Raw genomic sequence first — 23575 nt, 5'->3', positions numbered from 1 at the left:
CCTCCTTAACATTTCTCAGTTCCTGACCAGCATTATTAAGTGATGTAATCACTCTATCATAGGATCCCAGTCTGTTTATATGACATAATGTAGTACTCCACAAGCTTTTATCATACTCAAACATGTTATAGTTCACTAGCCAATGATAACAGTCAATTTCTTCGAGTTCCATAGACAATAATAAAAATGCACATTCAAATATAACACCACAAGATGATTTTTTCAAACTGATAAATTCTGTGTCATACACTCCTATCATCTTGGAAGTTATTAATGTAGTTGTTAAGTAGAAAAATACTTCATCAAACTTTTATACCTTCGCTCAAGGTTGAATGGAGTTATGGCTATGAAGATGAGCCCTAAAACCATCTGAATTCATTGTGGGGAGGAGTCATAAAACCCTTGGAAGTCATTGCGGGGAAGAGTCATTGAACTCTCGGTATCTATTTCAAACACTGTAAAGCAAATTTAAAAGGTATAACAATTGTTTATTTAACAGAAATCCTCGCTTTTTGAACGAACACCATGTAAAGAAAAAATCACACGGAATAAAACCACAGAGTCCCTCAAACCCCGTAAACCTATTTTAAAATGTATAACAATTATTTATTTAACAGAAATCCTCGAGTCCTTCAAGCCCCGTAAATATTTTTTAAAAGTTATGACAATCAGTTGTTGAACATACATTCTCGCTTTAAATTGAAAGTAAAAACTCTTCGCTTTAATTTTTACGGAAAAAATATAAGAATTACCTATTTATCAGAACTACTGCGCTGTTTCAACGAATAGAATGTTAAGAAAAACTTACCCGGAATAAAACAACGGAGTCCTTCAAACCCCGTAAAGCTATTTTAAAAGGCATAACAATTATTTATTTAACAGAAATCCTAGCTTTCAATTGAACGGAAAAAATTATGAGAATTATTTATTTAACAGAAATCCTCGCTTTTTGAACGAACACCATGTAAAGAAAAAATCACACGGAATAACACGACAGAGCCCCTCAAACCCCATAAAGCTATTTTAAAAGGTATAACAATTATTTATTTAACAAAAATCCTCGTTTTCAATTGAACGGAAAAAATATAAGAATTATTTATTTAATAGAAATCCTTGCTTTTTGAACGAACACCATGTAAAGAAAAAATCACACGGAATAAAACAACAGAGTCCTTCAAACCCCGTAAAGCTAAATTAAAAGGTATAACAATTATTTATTTAACAGAAATCCTCGCTTTCAATTGAACGGAAAAAATATAAGAATTATTTATTTAACAGAAATCCTCACTTTTTGAACGAACACCATATAATGAAAAAATCACACGTAATAAAACGACAGAGCCCCTAAAACCCCGTAAAGCTATTTTAAAAGGTATAACAATTATTTATTTAACAGAAATCCTCGCTTTCGATTGAACGGAAAAAATATAAGAATTATTTATTTAACAGAAATCCTCGCTTTTTGAACGAACATCATGTAAAGAAAAAATCACCCGGAATAAAACAACAGAGTCCTTCAAACCCCGTAAAGCTAAATTAAAAGGTATAACAATTATTTATTTAACAGAAATCCTCGCTTTCAATTGAACGGAAAAAATATAAGAATTATTTATTTAACAGAAATCCTCGCTTTTTGAACGAACACCATATAATGAAAAAATTACACGGAATAAAACGACAGAGCCCCTCAAACCCCGTAAAGCTATTTTAAAAGGTATAACAATTATTTATTTAACAGAAATCCTCGCTTTAAATTGAACGGAAAAAATATAAGAATTATTTATTTAACATAAATCCTCGATTTTTGAACTAACACCATTTAAAGAAAAAATCACACGTAATTAAACGACAGAGTCCCTCAAACCCCGTAAAGCTATTTTAAAAGGTATAACAATTATTTATTTAACAGAAATCCTCGATTTCAATTGAACGTAGAAAAATATAATAATTATTTATTTAACAGAAATCCTCGCTTTTTTAAATAAAAAGACAGAGTCCCTCAAACCCCGTAAAGCTATTTTAAAAGGTATAACAATTATTTATTTAACAGAAATCCTCGCTTTTTGAACGAACACCATTTAAAGAAAAAATCACACGGAATAAAACGACAGAACCACATAAAACACCTTAAAGCTATTTTAAAATCCCACGGAAAAAAACGATATACGCACTAACCCCCAGTAAAGCTAATTTAAAAGTTATAAAAATAATTTATTTAACAGAAATCATCGCTTTCAATTCAACAGAAAAAAATAATAGAATTATCTAGTTCAAAGAAAACCTCGCTTTTTTGAACGAACACCATGTAAACAAAAAATCACACCGAATAAAACGACAGAGCCCCTCACACCCCGTAAAGATATTTTAAAAGTTATAAAAATTATTTATTTAAAAGAAATCCTCTATTTCAATTTAACGTAAAAAATAAAAGAATTATTTATTTAAAATAAATCCACAATTTTTTAACGAACACTATGTAATGAAAAAGTCAAACGGAATAACACGACAGAGCCCCCTAAAACCCCGTAAAGCAATTTCAAATGTTATAAAAATAATTTATTTAAAAGAAAAAATCGCTTACGGGTGAACGGAAAAAATATAAGAATTATTTATTTAACGTAAATCCTACCTTTTTTAAAGAAAACCATGTAATGAAAAAATAACACGGAATAAAACGACAGAGCCCCCTCAAACCCCGTAAAGCTATTTTAAAAGGTATAACAATTATTTATTTAACAGAAATCCTCGCTTTCAATTGAACGGAAAAAATATAAGAATTATTTATTTAACGGAAATCCTCGGTTTTTGAACGAACACCATGTAATGAAAAAATCACACGGAATAACACGACAGAGCCCCTCAAACCCCGTAAAGCTATTTTAAAAGGTATAACAATTATTTATTTAAAAGAAATCCTCGATTTCAATTGAACGGAAAAAATATAAGAATTATTTATTTAACAGAAATCCTCGCTTTTTGAACGAACACTATGTAAAGAAAAAATCAAACGGAATAAAAGGACAGAGCCCCTCAAACCCCGTAAAGCTATTTGAAAAGGTATAACAAATATTTATTTAACAGAAATCCCCGCTTTCAATTGAACGAAAAAAAATATAAGAATTATCTATTTAACAGAAATCCTCGCTTTTTGACATAAAACGACAAAGGCCCTCAAACCACGTAAAGATAATGCAAAATTTAAAAAAATTTTTTTTTTAACAGAAATCCTCGCTTTAAATTTTACAGAAAAAAAAATAAAAGAATTATTTAGTTAACAGAGATACTCGCTTTTTTGACTAACACAATGTACAGAAAAAATACCACTGGATAAACGACAGAGCCCCTCAAACCCCGTAAAGATATTTTAAAATCACACGGAATAGAATGACAGAGTCCCTCAAACCCCGTAAAGCTATTTTAAAAGGTATAACAATTATTTATTTAACAGAAATCCTCGCTTTCAATTGAAGGGAAAAAAATATAAGAATTATTTATTTAACAGAAATCCTCGCTTTTTTAACGAACACCAGTTAAAGAAAAAATCACACGCAATAAAACGACAGCCTCCCTCAAACCCTGTAAATATATTTTAAAATCTATAACAATTATTTATTTAACAGAAATCCTCGATTTCAATTGAACGGAAAAAATAGAAGAATTATTTATTTAACAGAAATCCTCGTGTTTTGCACGAACACCATGTAAAGAAAAAATCAAACGGAATAAAACGACAGAGCCCCTCAAACCCCGTAAAGCTATTTTAAAAGGTATAACAATTATTTATTTAACAGAAATCCTCGTTTTCAATTGAACGGAAAAAATATAACAATTATTTATTTAACAGAAATCCTCGCTTTTTGAACGAACACCTTTTAAAGAAAAAAATCACAGGGAATAAAACGACTGAGCCCCTCACACCCCGTAAAGCTATTTTAAAAGGTATAACAATTATTTATTTAACAGAAATCCTCGCTTTCAATTGAACGGAAAAAATATAAGAATTATTTATTTAACAGAAATCCTCGCTTTTTGAACGAACACCATGTAAATAATACAGCTTATTAACACGTTTGACCAGTTTTGATTGGAATTAGTATTTTTTTGCCAGAACAAAGATCATGGATACATGTTTATTTATTATTTTTTTTTTTTTAAACTGGTATTTTTTCAATGAAGCCCATAAAACTTTGCAGAAACCCGTGAATGTAGGACTGAAAGTCCGTTCGTAGAATATCTGAATCCAGTTACTAATCAAGTTAGTGTGACCGCTACTCTCTCTCTCTCTCTCTGTTTGACCTCCAAAAAATGGGTGTCACATTAGAAAACCTGTCTGCCAAGCCATGTAGGGTTCATAGTAATAGGTCACTAGCCCGTGGTAAGGCATATTACGCAATCACGACCAGTGGTAATTGGGTGCTCACTACTGGAGACACTAACATTTCATGGGAGGCAGATTTCAAGAAGGCCAAGAATGGGAAAGAGCTTGTGCCCTTGGGGAGGAACGATTCTTTTAATTCATCATCATTCATAAAGCATGCTTTTTGCTGAATACTTCTATTTACTCATATGTTTTCCCAAAGCTAACTCTGTTGGGATACTTTCAACTGTAGAATCCTTGCGTACCCCTATTTTCACATTATTTTGGACACAGCTAAATTGTAAGCAACTCTAAAAACTCAATATATATAAATTTTCGAAGTTTAATAAGAATTTTCCTGGTAAAGTGTTTAAATTAGAAGAAAAGATGAATTGCACTATTTCTATATCTTTTTTTCATGCCATACCGAATAATTAATACTAACAAAGTATTTGTTTTCTTTTAAGTTACTAACATTTTTTTCTACTTGATCATGCTATGTAGGGAAAGAGGTATAAGATGAGTTTTGCGCAGTATGTTTTGTTACGACCTAATGATTTACGTATTTTTATTTCTATAGGGTGTGTCGTTTCTCTCCACTCACTGTGTTCAATTTTTGCGTACCAGAATAAATCCTTTTATTACCATTTATTTAGCCCTCTTTAAACTTTGTGTTGAAATGATGAAATTGTTGGCGGTTTTCAATAAGAATTTTTGAAACGCAATATAAGTAGAGAGCAATAGGGTTTCAATTTATTAATCTTTTTCGGCATTGAAGGAGTTGTCGTAGAAACTTTGGAAGGTGCTCATTCAGCTGGAAATTGGTAGTTTTAATGCTTTTTATAAGAGACAAAGGGATTGATGCCAATCCGTATCCCTCCCAAGCCTTTGTTTCGCAACTCTTCTTCCAAAGACATTTGATCAAAATTAGGCATTTTGTTCAAAATGGAAAGAATTGGGACATAATTTAAAGAGCGAGGTGTTGAGGAGGGGGCAAATCCCCTCATATACGTTATAATTTCTCCTTACTTACCGTCAGTTATCATGAACTATTTGATCAACATCAAAATCCAAACAGAGATCATTGAAATGTTGATCTTTTTTCTGCGTTACCAAAAGTATTGCATTCATAATTCTTTACAGTCTCATGAAATTTAATTAAACAAATAGAAAAGATTTTTCAACTATATTAAGAAACAAGCTTATAACTGAATAGCGATTGACGTTACTCTGTATATAAGGGGGACTGCCCCCTTTTCAACACCCTGCTCTTTGAACGAAAGTTTTCTAGTGTTTTGAAAAATCTTTTTTTTTTCAATTGCAAATTTTCTTTAAAAATTTGGACAAAAGCCAAACTTCACAATAAAGAGTAAGGAGTTAAGTATGAGACAGACTTTTGATCTTTTACATAATTGAAGCCATTACAGGCTCTGCAATAGGCTTTCTTATCGATAAATACATTGCATTCATTTGTTTAAATACATTGAAGTACTTCATGTAAATAGAAAAAAGAAAAATATTGCAATTTGAAATTTCTGAAAACTAAATTCGTAGTAGTATTTGTCACCCCAAAGAAATTTACTGGCGGGGCTGATGATGGCCTGCTTTGCCTTTTCCCCCTCTGTGCTGGTAGACATGGGAATGTAATATTTTAGCTGTATAGAGAAACATTTTAATTAATTCAGACTCCTCTCTACCTCTTTTAATATTTATCTGAGGCTTCATGAAGAGTACGCAATGTGTCCAACAATATCTACTTTTTTAGGAATCTACCCTATCCCCAACTAAAGAATGACTCACCCCCCACCCTCCTCATTGTAGCTGATACGCAATTACAGATCACCAAACGTAGCCTAATTTCATTACAAATAAAGCGAATCAACTTGGTTGAATCCAGTACTGCCACCGTTTGGCATTACTTCTTTTGCAACTGGGAAGTATAAAATAAAGTTATTGGTACTTTTAAATCAATTAAATTTTCACGATTTTAAATTGATTGCAAATTTGTCCTCTTTGGGGTAAAGTCGTAGTTTGGTACCCTAAAATGGCAGAAAACTAGACTTTCCCCTGGCCCAACCTGTATGGTCACTTAAAAAAGAGATTTCAATTTACGTTTGCATGAGCTCCCCCCTAAATTATCTTGGACCTTCGCCTTGATACAATCACCCCTGTGAAAAACAAAACAAATAAACATGCATCGATGATGTTTCTTCAAAAAAAAAAAAAATGCGAAACTCCACATTTTGAAGATTATAGCTTGAAACCTCTATCGTAGAGTTCTCTGAAATAATTTTTTTTATTAAGGGATTTTCAATAAGATCGCTCACGTTCCTGGGGGTGTTTGCCTTTTTTTTAAACTAGGCAAATTTTCTAAAATTTTTAGTTGTGGGTGGGTAACAATAAACTGAAATAATTTTATATATTTAGAATCAGCATAAAAAGCCAATACTGTCGGTCTAGCAATTGTCAAGATAATTTCATTTTTAGTTTTGATGGATATTGGCCCAAGTCACTTTTTACTTCCAGTTTTTTTTATCACAAACTTTTTGATAAGATTCTCCTGTGACAAAAATTGTTTAAACCTGTTCATCTTATTTAGTTGAATAGGCTAATAACAAGAAAGAGGATCAATTTGACAGCTGGATAGCAAGTTTAAATTTAGTTTTCTTTCGCTGTTCTGTATGTTTTTAAATGTCTGAATATAAAAGGGATTTAAGTTCGAGGTGGAGAATTGTCCTGTTATGAATGAGGTACATTTTACATGGCCGGTATAAAATCAAAACGTGGTATCTACGCAGGCAGGATGATTTTTGAGTATCTCTAGTCTTTCTGTAAAATATTCTAAGGAGTAGGAAATTGCATAAAGATAAGTCTACATCTGTTATGTAGGAAGCTATGGAAGCAATAAATCTTTCTGTAATTTTGGTTTGAATCAGATTTTCTTTTAAGATTGTATGCATAATAATACTATTATTGATTAAATAAAGCGATCCTTTGTAAGGAACTTTTGTTTAAAATTTACGGTATTTTGTTTCATTTCGTATGGAATTTAACTGCTCTTTTTATTTGAGAGTTTTTCACTAAAAATATTTAAAAGTAAACTTATTCCTACAAAAATAAACATCCTGAAATATATTCTCTGTCCCCCAACCACCATTGCTATTTTGGGGTCTGCCTCCCTGGAAGATTTTCTGCCGGTGCCCTTGCTAAATAAGTGCATTCTTTCCTGTCAACGTTTTATCAAACGTCCTTATGTCGTTCTTTAATTGTCCTTCTTCTTTTTTTAAATTTCTAGTTTTTCTCAATTTGACTAAAGGCTAATACTGAGAGGGAAACAAAATTCTGCATATCTGTCCGCTTTTTACCTTTTTTGCGATTTTGTCTTTTAAAATCAGGTGAAAGCTTGAAACTCTGCTATTCAAATTTTGCAGAGTCAAGTTAAGGACCGCCTTCTAAACCCGTTTGTATTGATCAAAAGATAACCGCCCCATTTTTGCACAGTAAAATCTCTTTTGCTTAGTTAATTTTCGGTTTTCATATCTTCCAGTCTTAAGGGTTTTTTTAGATCACCTTAATACATACGATAGAAATTTACAGTTTACTTTAGAAATCGCAAACAAAATCTCATTCCTAGATGTGTTAATTATTCGTAGCTTCGATAAACTAATTTTACTACTTATAGAAAACCAACACAAAATAATAGATATTTGCATTTTAAATATGTTGCAAGGAAAGATTTAAGGGAAATGGAAAGTTCTTGGGAGGTTTTAAAGAAGGAGGGTTTGAATAGATTAAGATGTAGGAGGAGCGGTTGCAGTTTTGTTGATTGTAGTTTTGTAGTCAGGTGGCTTAGTGCTGCTGTGAGTCGTTGTATTGGATGCTCATTCTTTGGTTTGAACAGTGTTTTCAAATAACAGTTGACAACCATATGTCATTGACAATAAAATCTGGTCTGGTAATTTAATTACTAATACAAAAACCTTAAATTATTACACTTAAGCAATTTCACTTTGTACAATCCTCTTGTGAATTTTTTGTATCACTGATCTTGTGACCGAAATTCACAACACCGTCTCTTAAATATTGCAACACAACTACATAACTATCAGCCAGGCTACATGTTTAATATTTTTACAAGAACCATAGTATCTACTTTGACAATATTCTGAAGCGTACATTTCGCAAGTTCAACTTGCGCAACTCTTAAACTTTATATGAGAAATTAGTGAAGCCTATTGTTGAGTATTGGCCTAGTGTATGTTATCCAATAAACCATTTTAACAAGCTACTAGTGGAAACCGTCCAAAAGCGAGAAATTACCATACAGTCGGCGAATGCGAACCTTTCACCTTGCATAAGCTATGCGCAACCTGATTTCTTTATCGAAATTTCCATCTTGGGTCAGTGTGCTACCAAAAATATATGAAATCTTTGACTTCTTTGATATGGATATCTTCGTTCTGAATGCCTTCAGACAGGGTCGTTATAACTCAATTTGACACACTTTGTTTTATTATTTTTGTTTTAATTAAAAAGGAGATGTGTTACTAATTTAGATATTTTATTGCATAAATGACACGTTCATTTATTTGAATTCAATTATTTCAACTTATTCTATATTCAGCTTATTTGAAATTAATGGTAATTGGTATGTAAGTGAAAACCTTTGTGAACTAACAGAAGGAATTCGATATGTTCTAGGATACCTAAGAGCCGAATTTCGACTAGGGTGCCAAGGACATCATTTTCCCCCCTCGACCATCGTAGGTCTACTGATAGACCTATAGATCATAGGTACAACACCAGAACTACAGATAATTAACTTAGTGACGATTTGTTAATTTATTAATTTATTTGCGTTGAAGACTACTTGTTGTAGTATTCAACGGAAAACAGAGAAAAACACTCAAATGCTTTTCAAGTGATTCTCCAATTTAATTTTATCAGCTGTAGGTTCACAGGAATTGATCACCTTTTGCATAACATCTCTTCTTCGTTTATATATTTTTTTTTCAGTTATTTGTGAAGTTTCCTGTTAATTCTCCTATTTTCATAAATGTCTCTTGATCTTTTTTTTTTTTTTTTTTTTTTTTTTTTTTTTTTTTTTTTAAGTATGTTTTTTTTTTATGTGCTTTATAATAGTGTCTTATTTGTTTTGTTGGCCCTTTACAAGCTGAGCTTCTTGGGCGTGTATAAACTTTAAGTTTGTAATTGGTTTGTTTTTAGTATCAATAAATTGATTGATTGATTGATTGATATGAAAACAAAAACAAGGATTTATATTACGTCACGAGCTACTCATAAACCACTAATATAAACAACAATTAAATATGTCAACTCAGGTGTCACAGAGGATTTGTTCTTTTGTTTGTCCCCACCGAAAACGAGATCAACACGTCACTCATTTCAGGAACTTCTAAACGTGGGATTTGCATGTTTTCCATCTCCTGATAAAAGAGTTCAGATTTTCTTAATGTATGAGTGGTTAGATTGTCTTAATGTATGAGTGGTTAATGTAGTTATTGGTCAGATGGAGCAGCTTTTGCTGCTAGTTCATTCTGATTATATTGATTGTCATTCTGGCAGTGTGTTGCAAGAGCGATATCACCGGCAACTCGATTTCGAAGGGATGATGCTTTGGGCCTAGTTGTCTGTCTCCTCTGCAGTGGTAGGCTTAAATTACAAAGTCAATAAGTATTGCGAGCAATACCGGGGATGCTTTTGGAGTTACTTGGCTGCATAGAAAATATGTGAAGCATCGTGTTTTGAGCAATAATCTATAAAAAGGCAGACATCTAGCGGTCTCAAAGGTGTCATCAATCAGTGCAGTAGGACCAGGAACCAAATGACGCATCTGAATAAAAAATAATTTTTTGCCAGGAATGCGTTTCAGTTCAACTCAACCGAGCTTATATTTAGCCAAGCTCATTTTGTATTTTTCTATTCTAAGAAAAAAGAAAAGAGGCCTGTAGGCTAAGGGCAATATCGGTAAATCAAAATTTCAAGATTTTTAGATTACTCTAAACTATTTAAGGAGTGTAACTGTAGAAGTGTAAGCTAAGTATTCTGATATTTCTTCCTTTAAAGAATACCTTTTATTTCTAGTGTTGAAGACGGATCAAAAGATGGAAAATGGATGCTTTTAGTGAACACAGCAGATCACGCAAAATTATCTGCCATGGTTGCAAGTGGAGAAGCAAGTTATGTCTATTCCTCGACCGAAATGAAAGGAACTAAAAGTAAGTTTGTGTACATTCCATTTATTAAATACTCAAAATGTACGGGTACAGTGTCACAATTATTCAAATTGCAAGTTTGAAGGAGGGTCGTTACATTTTTAGGAGGAACATTCTTTTTTTTCAGCGTCGTGTTGAGATTTCGCTACTCAGCAGTGCTCGAATTCTGATTTTATCTTGTCTTCTTTTTTTTAATTGGTCAGGTTTTTCTTGCAGAGGAATTTGTATTTTAACCCATTAAATATTATAGGTTTCATTCGAGCCTATGCTATTTTACGTCCTCATAAAAAGGCCCAAACCAAACGGTAAAGTGAAAAATTTTGAGTTGATGTCAACTGTCTATCGGTTTTGTAATAGCTGAATCAAGCGTGGCTTTGATAAATACTCGAAATATATGGGTACCTTGTCCAAATTAGGCAAATTATAAATTTGGAAGATTGCCTTCCACATTTTTAAAAGGAACATTTTTCCATATCCAATTGAAAAAAACACAAAGAAATAAATATAGTGACGACAAACTGGTCTATGGCAAGTAAATGACAACGAAGAAAAAAAAATGAATATTTCGCTCTTATCTAACAAGGCGTCTTCAGCATAGAAAAAAAAATAGAAACTAAAACTAAAAAATATATATAAAACTAAAATAGACTAACTTAAAATGTATATTTTATATATGTTTTATATATATTAATATATATTTTTTAGTTTTAATTTATATTTTTTTTTTCTTCCCTGAAGACGCCTTGTTAGATAAGGACGAAATATTCGTTTTTTTCCTTCGTTTTCATTTACTGGTCATAGATCCGTTTGTCGTCTTTATGTTTATTTCTTTGTGTTTTTTGTCATGGCTGGCCAGTTCTACTTTAGATCTTTTATTCATATCCAATTGAGATTATGCTGTCTTAGCAGTGTTCAAATCGAGATTTATTTTTTGTCAGGCAGTGTATTTCAGTAGAGCAATTATTAACTCGACTCGTTAAAGAGCAATTAGGCTACCAGGTAAGAGGGGACCAGTTGATTTATGCTGCTCTAAATTATGAAATTTACAAAATTTGGGTAAAAAGGGAGTAAGTTCTGTAGCATGGGGTGAATAGTGGGAATTTGTACAGTTTTTCTGTCATTTACTTTTGGAGATTCTAATAAAAATTGACGGTAGTCGTAGAAACTGTTGGCGTTCAGACAGTTAATTAGTCAATAAATTGCCTAAAGTTCTAACATTAAAAAACGAAACTAAGATCGCGCTGGAGACAAACCTTTAAGAGTTTGTGGTCGCGCGAAAATCTACATAACTCCTTATCTATTAAATTAGATATTTAAATAAATCTTTTATAAATACATCATAATAAATAACCTATAAAATAAATAATAAAAATAAACGTAAATAATAATAAAAATATAAATACAAATGTAAAATAACTGAATAAAAAATAAAAAAGATAGATTACTGTGAAAAGAAAAATAATGATCGCAAATGCCGTCTCCATCTCTCATCAATACTCAACTACCCTCCCCCACCATGTCTCCCAACCCAATTATACTGTCCCTCCCACCTTACATCCCCAGTCTACCCTTCCTATCCCGGCATATAATTACTCACCTAATCACCCATAATAAAATTCAACAAATATCTTTCCAAAGAATCATCTTATATATATATATATATATATATATATATATATATATATATATATATATATATATATATATATATATATATATATATATATATATATATATATATATATATTTACTGAGGTGCGTGTTCCGTCACCCTAATGATCCCTGGTAGCGGATTCCTTAAAGATGGAACCAGAGGTTTAATTAAAAACCAACAAAGAGAAAAATCTCAATAAAAAAAAAACAACAAACGAGACTGCGGCCAGTGGAGAGAAAAAAAGAGAGACAAATGCAAAACAACGCGGATATTTCGCCTGTATCCAAACAGGGCGTCTTCAGCACGAAAGAAGCAAAAGAGGAACTAGATAAAAAATTTAAAACTAAAAAAAACAATAAAACCACTACCAAAAAAAATAAATATATATATATACAGTTGGCGCAAAATAATCCACGTAGGGAAAAGATGTTATTATGGAGTTATTTCTGTGAGAATACCAGAGCAACTGCGGAAAAAAAAAAATGGAAATTACTTTAACTATTCTGTTGCGAAATAATCCTTTTATTGGCTATTATTGAAGCAATTCGTTTTGGTCTAGCAGGTAAAATAGTCCCCTCGTGATTATTTATAATTTTAATTCCCTTATTGACTGTTGATTCTCTCTTTAGAAGATTATCATAAATTGTGTCAATATTTAAACTACCCGTGTCCCTATTTATTGAAAGGTTAGCAAACATATGTTTTTTAATTTCAATGGCTTCTCTCGCCTACTGTATATACCCCTTATCATTTGAAATAGCTAAGGCCCCATCAAATTTTACAAAGTGATCGGGTTGAAACCAAATATGTTCTGCTAAAGCTGAAACAAAGTTTCTGGAGGCTTGCTTAATTGTAAGGTTTTTTCTATTGAATTTTGGTGTTCAATAGGCCTTTCAACAAATTGTTGGTGAGTCCTACCAATATAGAACTACCCACAAGAACACGGAATTTTATACACCCCACTTACTAAATTTCCCCTGGTTAAATCCTTACCAGAACTAAAGAAACTACCCATTGGCCTCAACGAGAAACCCCAATAAACCAGGGGTTCCTCAGTCCTTAGATTTAGATATATCAAAAACTTTCATTTCAGTGCCATATGTACCTGGTTTGGGTGAGAGACTCTCCCGGATTTTGCATAAATTTGGCATTGATACATGTTTCCAATCGTTGAGGCCAATAGGTAGTTTCTTTAATTCTGGTAAGGATTTGACCCGGGGAAATTTGGTACGTGAGGTGTATAAAATTCCGTGTTCTTGTGGGAAGTTGTGGATATTGGTAGGACTCATCAACAATTTGGTGATAGGTTTATTGAACACCGAAATTCAATAGAAAAAAAAACCTACAATTAAGCAAGCCTCCAGAAACCTTTGTTTCAGCTTTAGCAGAACATATTTGGTTTCAACCAGATCACTTTGTAAAATTTGATGAAGCCTTAGCTATTTCAAGTGATAAGGGGTATACACAGTGGACGAGAGAAGCCATTGAAATAAAAAAACATATGTTTACTAACGTTTCAATAAATAGGGACACAGGTAGTTTAAATATTGACCCAATTTATGATAATCTTCTAAAGAGTGAATCAACAGTCAATAAGGGAATTAAGATTATAAATAATCACCAGGGGACTGTTTTTCCTGCTAGACCAAAACGAACTGCTTCAATAATAGCCAATAAAAGGTCTATTTTGAAATAGAATAGTTAGAGTGATCTCCATTTTTATATTTTTCCGCAGTTGCTCTGGTGTTCTCACTGAAGTAACTCCCTATTAGCGTCTTTTCCCTACGCGGATCAGTTTGAGCCAATTGTATTTTTTTTTTGTGGTGGTTTTATTGTTTTTTTTTTGTTTTAACTTGTTTTTTTTTTATCTTGTTCTTCTTCTGTCTTTAGTGCTGAAGACGCCTTGTTTGTGATACAGGCGAAATATCCGCGTTGTTTTGCATTTGTCTCTCTTTTTTTCTCTCCACTGGCCGCATTCTCGTTTTTTTTTTTTTTCGTTTTTTTTTTTCATTGAGATTTTTCTCTTTGTTGGTTTTTGTCATGACGGGCCAGTTCGGCTTAAGATCTTTCAGAGGTTTAATTGAAAATGAAAACCAAGTAGGCTTACCAGGACGTAAATTAGGAACTATATTATCACTATGTCTAGTTCTATAATTATGCAGGTCATTATTAATTTGGTAAAAACTCTTAAAAATGTCGGGAACTAAATCATTTATACACTGAAACACAAGTGCTGCAGCTTTTTTATGTTTTATCAGGACTAACTTGAGGAGTTTCAGGGGTGCGAAACACACGCAGGTGTCATACACATCCCTAACCCATTTACCGACTGTTCCAACAGCTTTATTCTGTTGGAACACAGAACACAACAGCTTTTTTCATTCTTCTATAGTTGCATAAATAGCCACTGCTCCATAGGAGGCAACCTAGCAGATGTATGGAGAAACCACTATATGTAAATAATAGACAGTTTGGTCTTTCCCTATCTCAACCATTATAAAAACCCGGACCGAGATGCAAGTGCTCCGGAGAACATTTAAACAACTCTAAACAGAAGCAACATTCGATTTTTTTTACGGGTAGACAAGTCAGATTTCTCTTGAATGAGAAACTTGGCTTCAACGCTGTAACACTAAATTTTAAAGAATCTAATTTTAAATTAATTTATTCCAATACATATATAAAAATCGGTAATTGTTATTATTACGTGTTTTAGGAATTACAAGTAGGTTTCGAAGTCTCGAGTTGGTTTCAAAGGTATTTTGAGAAAGTTTTCGCCAAAATACGTGTTCCAGGGTAATGGCAATTAGGATAAACCGTAAAGAGGATCTTGTTGAACTGGTTTTCCACATAAATTTACCAGGCCTGACACATCCAGCAGTGTACCAACTCTACAGAACGTCATTAAAAATGTCTTGCGCTCATATACACACAATAGACTTAATAAGGTGAAAACCTCCAGCATTTGCAATGCAAGATTCGTTTCCTTACCAGATTTCCTTTCAATTTTTGTTTTTGCATCTTCACAAAACAAGCTGAACAGAGATCCCCCACCCCCCTGGGTTCTCGTAAATCAGTGTCCCTGGATATGTGTATACAATATTGTATGTTCTTGGGGTGGGTTTTACAGTAGCCGCATCTGCAATTTCTTGTACGGCTTACTAAGCACCGTCATTCCATAGCTCAAAAATTTAAAAAAATTCAAAATTCAAACCTCAAACAAATTCCAAAATTCTTGAGATGGCTCGTATCCAAAAGCCTCCCCCTGAACAATTGGAAATTTTGACTTACAAGCGTATATTTGTGTTATTATTTTACCATACTCCCAGGGCGAATACCCCCCCCCCCCCCAAGTGCTGGACCAGTTTGTATTAATTGATTTTGACTTTTAGCATTGTGTTTCGTCCCCTTGGAAGCAACATCTCTTTTCTAGCCGTGATATTCCCGGAAAATAAATGCAATACTAATAGATCTAGGAGAAAAATGTGCGAGAAAACAAGAGTCGGAGGTGGAGCTCGCACACTTAACTCAAGTTAGCTATTGTCGGAGTATATGCACTGCTTCACAAAGACGACACGAAAAAATGATGCAATGGAAGGAAAAAAAGTTAAAATATCAAACTGCAAATAAGTTATGATGTCTGTTGTTTTTACAGTGTTGTACTAGTGCTGCTACTAGCAACTCACTCCAGCACCAAGCTGCCTGAGGCTAACAATGCTGCGTATAATCCCCCACTTAAATCTATCCAAAGCTTCACTCTTTACCCCCCTCCCATGTTCCAGTTTTATTTTGATCTCGAACCTCTTCATTCGTGGACAGCCTGTTTTTCTTTTGGTCCAAAACAGATGATCAAGCAGCACGATCTTTGACAATATGTCATCCTTCATCTGTAGAATAGTGCCTAACCATTTTAAGCCTTCTTTCATTATAGCCGTAAAAAGTGCTTGTTGTTTGGCATTACCCATCTAATAGACTTACCCGTCTAAATAGACTCATCTGTCTAACGGGTACCTAAAAGAATCCTTAGAGTGATTGTCAAAGGCTTAGGCAATTCCTGAAGAAAATAATTTAACACATGTTCCTCAGCCTTTCTAAGCACACGCGTTTCAGAGCTATACTTACAACAGTCATTACCGTGGCTTCCAGTATTATAATCTTGGCTCGCAGCAGGGTTGCCAACTTGCACACTCTTTGTGTGAAATGCGCTCTGTTTACCTCGGAGGGGATGCAGAAGAGTGAAAATCACTTTTTGGGTGTTAGTTTTCATTCCCTTTTAACATCAGTAGTTGGCAACTTCGTCAGAAGTGCAATTAAGCCAAGAAAGCGGACTGCCATCTTCCACACTTTTTGTGTGAAATTTGGGCATTTCCCTGTGAATTTTTTTTTACTTGCATTCTTTTTTAGCAAAAATCACTCTTTATTGGCCTGCATTTGCACTCTAGACGTCCGCAGATGGCAACCCTGTCTCGTTGACTTATCTTTCTATTCTTTTCGACGTAACACCTTTAATTAGGTGTTGTTTCTTAGACCACACTGCCGTTTCACGACGAACAAATAAACTTTCAAATGGGTATAAATCCATTTATTTAGACAGTGAAAAAACAGGTACAAAAGACCAGATATTTCGATCACATATACAGCGACCGTCTTCAGTAAAAATGCTCTACTTAAGATGGTCGCTGTATATGTGATTGAAATATCTGGACTTCTGTACCTGTTTTTTCACTGTCTAAATAAATGGATTTACCCCGTTTGAAGGTTTATTTGTTCTTTCTATTATTACAAACTTTGTTCAACTGCAAAAAAAACCTGCGCCTTAGATATCTTACTTTTATATATTCATTTAATCCATCATCTTTACTTATAATACTACTACCCAGGTAAATGAAGCTACTCATTTGATTGATTTTCTCATTACCCAACGTCACCTATACTGTACGTCTGGTGATAAAGTCTTTTATTCTGCTTTTCTAGGATCTTCTGAAACCGACCAAGTATTACTAGAAAGTCCTGATAAAGAAGACAAGAGAAGAGAAGTTCTGAAGAAAAGGGAGAAAAAGGATGATGATGTTCTTGTAAGTTTTTTTTCCTTGAGCATTGATTTTTCTTTCACACAAAATTCTAAATCTATTTAGTTTACCATCTCTTGAAGAAACAGTGGAACTATTCAAGCTAGAAACACAATTCTAATAATAAAATAAATAATAATCTAATAAATAAATAATTCTAGTACCAGGGATGTTGCTGAAGTTTAGAAGATTACACACTTCATATTCATGATTTGCAGAGTTAATTTTGGGCTTCTAAAAAAATAAGTTTGATTTAATGCAATTCAATTTATTTACAACGTGTCAAAACAAAAAAGGGCGCAGAGCCCCTAAATGACAGCGTACAACATAAGGGGAATAAGAGAAAAAACAGGAAAACGAAAATGAAAAATTATACACTGAACAAAAATAAGCAATTTTACAATCATAAGAACAGAGAAGATCAATCGTTTACTGGCCATCTTCTAAGACCAATCGTCTTAGTTTACCGGCAGACGATTTAAATTTTACACTGTTTTATCAATAATTGTAGCTGGAAAGATGTGTTTAAATTTTTGGGACAAAAAAGAGTTACTGGTCCAAGGGGGTATATGCAAAAGGAATTTAGGAAATTTAAAATAAATACGGTGAACAAGTTTTTTTTTAAGCAGGAAGTAGTTGTCAAATAGGAGACAGAGGAAGAAGATGAGGCACCGTTAGACTATTGTAAAGTTCAGAAAGATGGAAACGACTAAGGTGTGTAACATTAGAGACAAGCGACGCATAAGTGATCCTTGTTTTTTTTTTTCAAGATTTTGGATAAGCTTAATAGTTTCTTTAACTGAATCTCCAATGGGTATCCCCAGGTAAATAAGGCTTTTAGAGAGGGGGATGAAGTTTCAGCACGTTAGGGGGATTTATCAGGGCATCCTTTGAAGTTGAAACCAACAGCCAGTTTTTTCAAAATTAAAACTTAAACAAATCTGGTAATATTCTTGTTCTAATTTCGAGAAAGTGCTTTCACGATCAGAGAAAATGTAACTTAGATTCAGGATATTATCTGCATGCGTAAGTAATGACACTTCTAAACCGCCGTAAATACAGGTGGATTCAATAGAACTTTGGGCTGGAATGACTGAGTTATCAAAAAGCTCGGGGGAAGTGAGACATCCTTATCTAACGCCCTTTAGCACATGAAAGAGCTCTGACCCGCACTTCATTTTGGCACGAAGATGCGAAAATATTTATACATGTATCAATGACATTTTATAATTGAGAAGTCAACCCCTCTCCTTAGAGCTTCTACCAAAATCCGGGCAAAAATACACGAATCAAATACTCTGGCTATATCGAAAGCGCATAGAACAAGAAAATCTCCGGAACCTTCCACATCTGCCAGAACCTAAAAATGGAGAACGGAGCATGCTCACGGCTAAGTCCTTTTTGAAAACCCAACTGATGCGCAGACGCTTTTGGAAAATATCTCTAAGAATAATAGAATCAAATTTTTTAAAAGAAGTACGAGAAATGGTTATAGGCCGATAAGGTCGACAATCATCGAGATCTTTTTTCCGTTTCTCGGGTATAGACGTAATCTGGCCAATATAGAACCATGGAGGCCCATTAGCTGAATTTAAGGGGGGAGGCATACCTGGTCTAATCGCCACTTCCAATGCTGTATAATAGAAATTTCAAAACAAAATATAAAAATAGAAGGCAGCGTCATTCAGGCGGCTGGGCTCCCCCCCCCTTTATGGGTGCTCATGTACAAAACTGAAGAGGCACAATACCAGAAAAAATATATATTTGAAAAAGAAGCAAAAGATGTTGCGACAGAGGATCACTAGAATGTTCGAAATGTTTAGCAGGTATTAAATCAATACCGGCAGACGATTTTTTCTTAATCATTAATTAAAAAAAAAACTTTACGAAAAAGAAGTTTTTCAAAGAAAAGTAAAGGCCATTTTAAACTTAAGATCAGCAGATACAAATACCTGTTAAAATTCAAACTCAAAACGGCCAGAAATTACTATTAAAGAATAAATGAAATCCAAAACGAACAGATATTAAATAAACAATCATAGCCAAAAAACACAGATTGCATTTCAGGTCCAAAAATCACGTTGAAACAAAGAAACCTTTGCTAGATGGCAAGGCCTCAGCACAAAAAATATTTTAAGGGGGTTGTCCCCACAGACGGGGACAACAGGTCTCAGGAGGATATATATATATATATATATATATATATATATATATATATATATATATATATATATATATATATATATATATATATATATATATATATCATCCCACTCGTAAAAACGTAACAAAAATACAAAAAAAAATTGATATGTTTTTTTTAAGTTTTTTAAAGTTAAAATTAAATTTAGTAAAAAAATTAGTAAAACTGTTTTTTTTTAAATTAAAACGAATTGTGTTACAAATATTTTCTTTTGTACTTAATATTGAAAATAAACATTAAAATTACAGTAAAATTTTTAACTGAAGTGCTTTCAGCAATTAATACCATTATACATCAAATATTCAGTTTAATTTATTAGTTCTTTCCAAGATTGGTCAAGACAAATATAGTTTCACTACGAACAAAATTTGGATACTGCCCCCTTCTTTAATTGTAAAAACTTAAAGCCTTCTGCGTCATTGGCGCTTCACTGAAAACGAATTATATTACAAATATTTTCTTTTCCAGTTCTTACAGCTTCAAAAATGAAATTAAATTACAATAAAATAAAATCTTGAACTGATAGATCTTTAAACAATTAATGTCATTATTTATCAAATATTCAGTTTGATTTTGCTTATACTATCCAAGACTGTTCAAGACACGTATAGTTTTCAGTAAAGCGCCATAACGCAGTAGGCTTTAGACCTACAGTGAGAGAAGTAAGTGATACCCAAACTCTTGTTTGTAGTGATTTTTGTGCGTTTCAAGCTTGATTTGCGTATTCAATTTAAGTTTTACTCGTTTTAAGCTATATTTGTTCATTTACATTATTATCTATTGTATGTTTGTTTGCGTTGATTGTTAAATTACTTTCTGATCGTTTTGGGTTTCATTTATGCTTCAATAGAGACATATTTTTTTTTCGTTTTAACCTTGATTTGCATATTGAACTTCAGCATTATTCGCTTTAAGATTTATATATTCATTTATGTTATTACTTGTATTATGTTTTTTTGCTATGATTGTTTATTAAATTTCTGTTCGCTTTAGGTTTCTTTTATTCTTTAATAGTAATTTCTTGTCGTGTTGAGTTTGAATTTTAACAGGTATTTGTATCTGCTGATATTAATTTAAAATGGCCTTTACTTTTCTTTGAAAAATTCTTTTCGGAAAGTTTTTTTTTTATTAATCTTTGTTCGTTTTTGATTGCAAAAAGTTTCAAGTTTTTAAAAACACCATATTTAAAAATCAAACTTTTTTCAAAGTATCAAAACTAGTATCAAAGTAATAATATCAAAGTAAAAAAACGGGTTTGTTTCCACCTCAGACTTTTTATTATCTGATGTTTGAACTATTTTTAACAAAATGGCTATCTCAAAATTTTTATCGGATGGGTATGGGGAAAAAAGGGTGGGGTGTTGGCCAAGTGGCCTTCGATCTCTTTAAACTCTTTAAAAAGTGAACTAGAACTTTTTATTTTTAATTAAATGAGCCCTCTCTGAAGTTTATACGAGCACCCCTTCTATAAGAGCCATATATGCACCCAGGACATAACTTATAACGCCTGTCCCCGGGCCCGGAGGGGTTATATCGACCCCGGAGTTTTAATGTCTAATTTTTGAAACAATTTTTAACAAAATGGCCGCCTCAAATTTTTATCGGATGGGTTTGCGGAAAAAAGGGCGTGGGGGGTGGAGCTAGTTGACCTCTGATATAATTGACTCTTATAATCCTTCCATAAGAACCATATATGCCACCAGGGCATAATTTGCAGGGCCTGCCCCCGGGCTCGGGGAAGGGGGAGTGTCGACACCGGAGTTTTCGTTATCTGACCTTTGGACTATTTTTAACAAAAAGGCTATATCGAAATTTTTATCGGATCCATTTGGGGGAAAAGAGGTGTGAGGGGATAGTTGCCCTCTGATCTCTTTTGGCTCTTAAAAACTGAACTAGAACTTTTAATTTCCAATAAAATGAGCCCTGTCCGAAGTTTATAAGAGTATCTCTTCCGTAACAGCTATATATGCCCGCCGGGCATAACTTACAACGCCTACCCCGGGCCCTGAAGGATTGTGTCGACCCTGGAGTTTTCGTTATATGATCATTGAACCATTTTAAAAAAATGGCTCCCTCAAAGTTCTTATCGGATGGGTTTAAGGAAAATAGGCGTGGATGGGAAAGGGGGCTAGTTGCCCTCCGATCTCTTTTGACTCTTAAAAAGTGAACGAGAACTTTCAACTTCCAATCAAATGAGCCCTCTTCGAAGTTTATACGAGCATCCCTTTCATAAGAACCATATATGCCCCTAGAGCATTACTTACAACGCCTGCCCTGGGGGGTTGCGTTGACACAGGAGTTTTTCTTATCTTACCTTTGAACTATTTTTAACGAAATGGCTATCTCAAGATTTTTATCGGATGGATTTGGAGAAAAAGGGTGTGTGTGTGTGTGTGTGTGTGTGGGGGGGGGGGCTTGTTGCCCTCGGATATCTTTTGACTCTTAAAATTGAACTAGAACTTTCAATTTCCAATCAAATTAGCCCTCTCTGAAGTTTATAAAAGCATCCCTTTCATAAGAACCATATACGCCCCCAGGACAACACTTACAACGCCTACCCCCTGGGCCCTGGGGGTTATGTCGACACTGGAGTTTTGTTATCTAATATTTGAAAAACTTTTAAAAGTGGCTATCCTAAAATTTGTAGCGGATGGGTTTGGGGAAAAAAGGGCATGGGGGGGGACTAGTTGCCCTTCAATCCCTTGACTTTTAAAAATGACCTCGAACTTTCAATTTCCGATCAAATGAACCCTTTTTTAAGTTTATACGAGCATTCATTTCATAATAACCATATATGCGCCAGGACATAACTTACAACTCCTGCCCCCGGGCCCTGGGGGGTTGTGTTGACACCGGAGTTTTGTTATATGATCTTTGAACTATTTTTAATGAAATGGCTATCTCTAAATTTTTGTCGGATGCATTTGGGTTTTGTTATCTGATTTTTGAATTATTTTTTTTTAACAAAATGACTATCTAAAAATTTTATTAGCTGCATTTGGGGAAAAAAGGCGTGGGGTGGGGGGGGGGGGCTAGTTGCCCTCCAGTCTCTTTTTACTCTCAAAAACTGAACTAGAACTTTCAATTTCCAATAAAATGTGCTCTCTCTGAAGTTTTTACGAGCATCCCTCAAAGTTCTCATCGGGTGGGTTTGAGGAAAAAAGGGCGTGGAAGGAGGGGGAGGGGGCTAGATGCCCTCCGATCTCTTTTGACTATTAAAAAGTGAACTAGAATTTTCAATTTCCAGTCGAATGAGCCCTCTTTGAAGTTTATACGAGCATCCCTTCCATAAGAACCATGTATACCACCAGGGCATAACTTACAACCCCTGTCCCCAGCCCTTGGGGGTTATGTCGACACCGGAGTTTTTGTTATGTGATCATTGAACTATTTTTAACAAAACTACTATCTGAAAATTTTTATCCGATGCATTTGGTAAAAAAATGGTGTGGGGGCTAGTTGCCCTCCGATCACTTTCGACTCCTAAAAAGGGCACTAGAACTCTCGATTTTCAATGAAATTATTTCAATCAAAAACTTATTTATTATTATTTCAATTATTTCAATCAAAAACTTAATTATTTTTTTTCAAATAACAAAGAAAAACGTAAAAAAAATCTGAAACCATCATTTCTTCTCTTTGTTATTCAGGAATCACAGATCATATCCAGCTCAAAATTGCCTAAATCACGATTGTTATTATCGATACCTTTGCGTAGCAAGAACAGCTTTTGGTAAAAATTACTCTCATTAGTCATAAAATACAGGAATGCAATTGATGAGGAAGTTGACCTTTAATAAAAAAGTTACACCTGATTTTAAACCACTTACATAAAAAAATATGTTTTATTTAGGCCTGATAAATGGCTTCATTAAAGTGCTGATTACTCGATAACTAGAGTTAATTACCCACATCCTTAGTGCTAAGTATGCCTGAATAGTCTTTACGACATTACTGCTTTTTCCGCATATCAGGATTTAAAGGACTCAATTCCACTTACAACCCTTGCCCCGAGGGCTGTGGGGGAGAGTCCTACTCAAAAACATAATTTCTATG

The 23575-nt window shown here is 33.6% G+C and overlaps 1 protein-coding gene across 1 annotated transcript in view; it reads left to right on the top strand.

Moving 5' to 3' along the window:
* Positions 1 to 23575, top strand: part of Mettl3 (methyltransferase like 3) — a 133472-nt gene that overhangs the window by 59835 nt on the left and 50062 nt on the right. Inside the window, exons 3-4 of the mRNA XM_089094780.1 lie at positions 10463 to 10596; positions 17222 to 17322. Of these exons, the coding sequence (XP_088950906.1) occupies positions 10463 to 10596; positions 17222 to 17322 (235 nt within the window). The remainder of the gene's footprint in view (positions 1 to 10462; positions 10597 to 17221; positions 17323 to 23575) is intronic.

This window comes from Artemia sp. Qi Xiang Cuo, chromosome 9 (assembly GCF_049724085.1).
Source record: "Artemia sp. Qi Xiang Cuo chromosome 9, ASM4972408v1, whole genome shotgun sequence".
NCBI classification, from domain to species: Eukaryota; Metazoa; Arthropoda; class Branchiopoda; order Anostraca; family Artemiidae; genus Artemia; species Artemia sp. Qi Xiang Cuo.
Note: the sequence above shows the minus strand (reverse complement) of the source record. Positions and strands in the feature narration are given on the sequence as shown.